We start from the raw sequence: 5,225 nt of genomic DNA on the forward strand, positions 1-5,225 counted from the left end.
AGCGCTGAGGCGTGGGGCTCCTGTGGGGACGTGCGTCTAAGAACATCAGTGTCCTCGTCGCCCTCAGCACTCAGCCTCCTCTGCAGGGCGTCCGTGAGGGCCCTGTGGAGAGGCACGGCCTGCTCCCCCCCGCCACCCTGCACCCGGGCCGCTGCCATCCCCTCAGGCATCTTGCTGGACGCGAAGGGCGGCGGGCTGTCCTCTGCGGCGGCCATGGGGATGTATTGCATGGGGGGAGGCAGTGCGGGGCTCCCCTTTCTTCACCGGGGGCTTCTCTTCTGGTGTCCCCGCGGCACCTCACTACTGCAGGAGACTCAGGCGCGGCGGTGAGGCCAAGGGTCGTGCAGCCCTGGCCAGGCAGTCCTCGGCGCTGATTACATACCTGCGGGAGGAGAAGGCAGTCGATGAGGAGGAGGATGACATGACATGGAATGGAGGAGAAAGACGAAAAACAGTGGAAGAAATGCTAGGAGGAGTAGGAAGAAGAGGAGGAGGAGGAGGAGGAGGAGGAGGAGGAGGAGGATTCCATTAGTCGCGGCCACACGGGGATGATTACAGGGCCGGTGCCACTGACGAAGAATATCCTGTTGCCAAAAGCTGCCACCCTGACCCGAGTTAGTGGAGTAATTTAGTGTGAAAAATCCATCAGCGGCAGAGGACACGAGGGGCGCGGCGGCGATCACACGGCGGCGCAGGGAAATAAAAACACAAACTCCAGGAGAGACAGAATGACTGAGTGGACTCGCTAAGAATACTCATACATCACGTGACCTCTCGCTGCCATTACTCTCCTCCCCTCCTCACCCTCCCGCCTTCCCTCCCTCCCCCCCTAGCACTGTGACCACTTCCCGGCCCGCTCTGTCCTTTCACTCCAGCTTCTGCAAGTGCACAGTTTCAACACAGAGGCGCTTTTATCCTAGGGGCCCTGCATAATGGCCCTCCCAAGCACTCTGCATGCGCCGCTCAAGCCAGGGTCGGCGAGGGGCGCGGGTCGCTCCTCTAAATAGAAGCTAAGAAGTGAACAATGAAACCCATTTAGGAGTGAAAGCCGCCCAATATCCTGAGAAGCGGGGACACAAAGCCTCAGCGCCGACGACTTGGGAAACGCCTCGCGAACCGGCCCAAGCTGAGGCCTCCTCTCCCTGCACCTCCTCCACCTCCTTCACCGCCTCCACCTCCTCCACCTCCTCCACCCCCTTCACCTCCTCCACCGCCTCCACCTCCTCCACCGCCTCCACCTCCTCCACCTCTTTTTCTTTTCACTTCGCACTCATAAGAACATTTCCAGAGACTCCGTTTTCCTCAGGCTTAGGAAAAAATCTCATCGTAATCTGAGTTTTTTCCTCCACCGCTCCTTTCCCTGGGCGGGCGACCCCGAGGCGCGGCGGCGGCACACAAGGGAACAATCTTGGTGCACTTTGCCTTCTTCGTGAGCAGTCAAAATGAAAGAAATCAAAATGGCTGCCACCAGCAAGGTTAGTGTGTCATAATTCACTCGGCTTTCCCTCGCCGGTTCAGTGGCCGCGGCGGGGCGAGGCGCGGCCCAGCGCGGCGAGCGGCGGCGGGGCTGAGCGAAGACTTGTGGTTCTCTCAGGGCTCAGAGTGGCGCGCTGCCCCCCCACGGCGCTCAGATATTGAAGCACCACCCGACGGCGCCGCCACCTTGGCCACGGAAATGGACTGCATCAGCTAACAAAAATACCCTTTTACGCCGGCACGCGCCCTAACCCCGCCCCCCTCGCCCCCCTCTCACCCCGACGAGGGCCACACGGGGGCGCCGGGGACCACACATGGGGGCGTGGATTGCTGGGCCTCCTTTCCCCCCCTCCACCCACCTCCCTCCCACGCGGTGGCCACACTCTTAAAGAATTGTTTCTTCGACCCCAGCTTAAAGGAGCCTCCGAGAACGTTCTTTTGGCCATCTCGTGTGTCTGCCAGCTGCTGTCTGTCTGTCTGCCTGTATGCACGTATGTATGTATGTATATGTGTGTGTATGTATGTATGTATATATGTATGTATGTATGTATGTATGTCCGCCTGCACCTCCTTCCGTTTGTTTGTCTGTTGGTATCTGTGTTTAGCTGTATTGTCTATCGATCTGTCTAGTCATCTGTCGATCTGTTTGTTAATCATTTTATTTATCTGTGTGCCTGTCTGCCTGTCTGTCTGTCTGTCTGTGTTCTGTCTGCCTGGCTATCTATCTCTTTATCGATTTATTTTTCTGTGTCTGTGTCTGTCTGTGTGTCTTCCTGTCTGTCTGTCTGTCTGGCTGCCAGTCTGTCTGTCTGTCTTTTTATCTATCTATCTATCAATCTCTATCTATCTATCTATATATCTTACTATCTTTCTCTATCTGTCAGCCTGTTTGTCTGTCTGTCTATTTATCTGTCTGTCTGTCTCTTTCTATCTATCTATCTATCTATCTATCTATCTATCTATCTGTCTATCTGTCTATCTTTCTGTCTGTCTTTGTCTGTCTGTCTGTCTATCAATCAATCTATCTATCTATCTGTTTATCTATCTGTCTGAATGTCTGTGTGTCTGTCTATCTATCCATTTATCTATCTGTCTATCTAGCTATCATACCATCTATTTGTCTATCTGTTTGTCTGTCTGTATCTATCTATCTGTTTGTCTGTCTATCTGTCCGTCTCTCTGTCTGTCTGTCTGTCTGTCTGTCTGTCTGTCTGTCTGTCTGTCTGTCTGTCTACCTGCCTGCCCGCCCGCCTGCCTGTCTGTCTGTCTGTCTGTCTGTCTGTCTGTTTGTCTATTCTTTTATATATCTATCAATTTGTCTTTTTGTCATATCCTTCACATTCACGGCTCAACCAACAGGACGAGGCTTGCGTCACCCTGTCTCTGCACTGACGCGCCGTGACCCGCCTCTTCACCCTCACCGTTAACATCTTCCTTCACGATTTGTACATAAACGCCCATTAATATTCATCTCCCCAACCGTTACTCCCTTTTGATATACAGTTATTAATGTACCTATTTTATTGATCTTGTTTTTTCTTGGTTATTTTCTAATCTACGTGTTCAATGGTTGAGTTACCCCTTTTTCGTACCTACTTCTCGTTTTCTTTCGCATTCCTATTAACTTTTCCAGGTTTTATTTTGGTTTTCAAAGGGAGTTTTATTAAGTTTAACCTTTGTTTGTGGGGTTAATTAATGGCTTGAAATTGTCTCTATTTGCTCATTACAATTATCCCTTCTCATTCTGGTTAACAATTAGTGGTTTAAGTTTGCCTACTCGTATATTGTTTAGTGTTTAATGGGGCGATTCAGTAGTTTATCCCACATGTTCTAGAAGCACAAATTTCCTCACCTTGTTTCTAATCCTCTTATTCCCCATTAAAATTTCCCTATTCACTTTTATTATTCCCTCATTTCACTTCTTCAGTTTTATCCTCCCCTTATCTTTTTTTACTCCTTTATTTAGTTTTCATCCTTCTGTCATCTCGCTTCTTCCCTTATTCACTTTTAGCCTTCGTTTGTGTCACTTCTAAGCCTCTCACTCCCCATTGTCACTCCCCATTCACTTATATTCTTCCATTTTTATCTTAACATCTCAGACCTCCATTATTTTTACTGCTTTTCCTACTTCCACATACCTTTCCTCCACCTCCCCATACTCTTTTTATCTTTTCTAATCTTCTTACTCACCATTGTTTCCTCATTCACTTATATCTTCCTCTTTTTTTTTATCTTAGCACTGGCACCCCCTTATTTTTACTACCCATCTTGCCTTCCCCTTACCTTCCCTTCACTCCCCATAATCTTTACTAAATCCACCGCAGTTCCCCATTAGAATATCCCCATTTACTTCCATTCTTCCTTATTTTACTTAACTTCATGAAAAACCCATTATTTTTACTGGCCATACCTTCCCTCTATCTCCCCATAATTATCTCTACCACCTCCCCATTACCCATTACTCCCATATATTTTTAGCCTTTCCCTGCCATCTGTCGTAGGTTCATGAAAACCCCATGATATCTACCCAAGTCTTCCTGCCTCCCTCATGATGCCCCCCCCCCCCATAATCCTGGCCTCTATCTGTCAGTCCTTCGTGTTAGTATTCATAAAACGCGCTAGAGTGGAAGTAATACAGTCCTGGTCTCTCTCTCTCTCTCTCTCTCTCTCTCTCTCTCTCTCTCTCTCTCTCTCTCTCTCTCTCTCTCTCTCTCTCTCTCTCACGAACCTTTTCCCAGCTGCCACCCTGAAGCCAGTCATCTGAACAGCCGCTCAGCCATCCATCCATCTCTTCAACTCACTCATCCACTCATCCACTCATCCACCCACCCACTCATAGTTGTACAGTTAAGGGGCACCTCCGCATAATTCTCTCTCTCTCTCTCTCTCTCTCTCTCTCTCTCTCTCTCTCTCTCTCTCTCTCTCTCTCTCTCTCTCTCTCTCTCTCTCTCTCTCTGTGCCACTTTGCATCATTTTTTCCACCTAATTTCATTCACTTTATTCATTCTTCCATTTTCTATTCCACTTTTCATGTCTTGTTTTTTTTTTTTTTTTTTTTTTTTTTACCATCACCCGTAGCCTCCACTTATCCTCTCTCTCTCTCTCTCTCTCTCTCTCTCTCTCTCTCTCTCTCTCTCTCTCTCTCTCTCTCTCTCTCTCTCTCTCTCTCTCTCTCTCTATCATTGTTATTCTTATTCCCTCTTTTCTTTCTTCCCCTTTCGTATCTCTTCTTCCTCTCCCTACTCTCCTCCTCTTCCTCTTTCGTTCCCTTTTGTGTCTCCTACTTCCTCTCCTTACTCTCTTCTTCCTTTTCTTTCCTCCTTCCTCTCCTTTCCTCTTCCTTTTCGTCTCTCTCTCTCTCTCTCTCTCTCTCTCTCTCTCTCTCTCTCTCTCTCTCTCTCTCTCTCTCTCTCTCTCAGCCCTTCTCTACCTCTCTACTCCTCCTCCTCCTCTCCCTATCTCTGACCCTCTACTCTCCCTCCGCCCCTGCTCTCCCTCCTCTCCCTCTCTCCCTTCTCTCCCCGTCTCTTTCATTCCTCTTCCACTTCATCGTCGGGAGAGGCCCTTAGACCCCCAGAGAGAGAGAGAGAGAGAGAGAGACACGCAGTTGGTCAGCGCGTTGTGAAAATGAGCATTAGACAGATTACTCTCTCTCTCTCTCTCTCTCTCTCTCTCTCTCTCTCTCTCTCTCTCTCTCTCTCTCTCTCTCTCTCGTAAGGGTAAATATTTTAGGGTACTGTTTTCTTTTT

The 5,225-nt window shown here is 49.0% G+C and overlaps 1 protein-coding gene across 1 annotated transcript in view; it reads right to left on the minus strand.

Moving 5' to 3' along the window:
- The window catches only part of LOC135089971 (myc-associated zinc finger protein-like), an 8,892-nt gene extending 8,677 nt beyond the window's left edge, over positions 1 to 215 (minus strand). Inside the window, exon 1 of the mRNA XM_063986160.1 lies at positions 1 to 215. This exon is cut by the window's left edge and continues 214 nt beyond it. Coding sequence (XP_063842230.1) covers positions 1 to 215 — 215 coding nt within the window.
- Positions 216 to 5,225: the final 5,010 nt, after the last annotated feature.

This window comes from Scylla paramamosain, chromosome 34 (genome assembly GCF_035594125.1).
Source record: "Scylla paramamosain isolate STU-SP2022 chromosome 34, ASM3559412v1, whole genome shotgun sequence".
In the NCBI taxonomy this organism is placed as follows: Eukaryota; Metazoa; Arthropoda; class Malacostraca; order Decapoda; family Portunidae; genus Scylla; species Scylla paramamosain.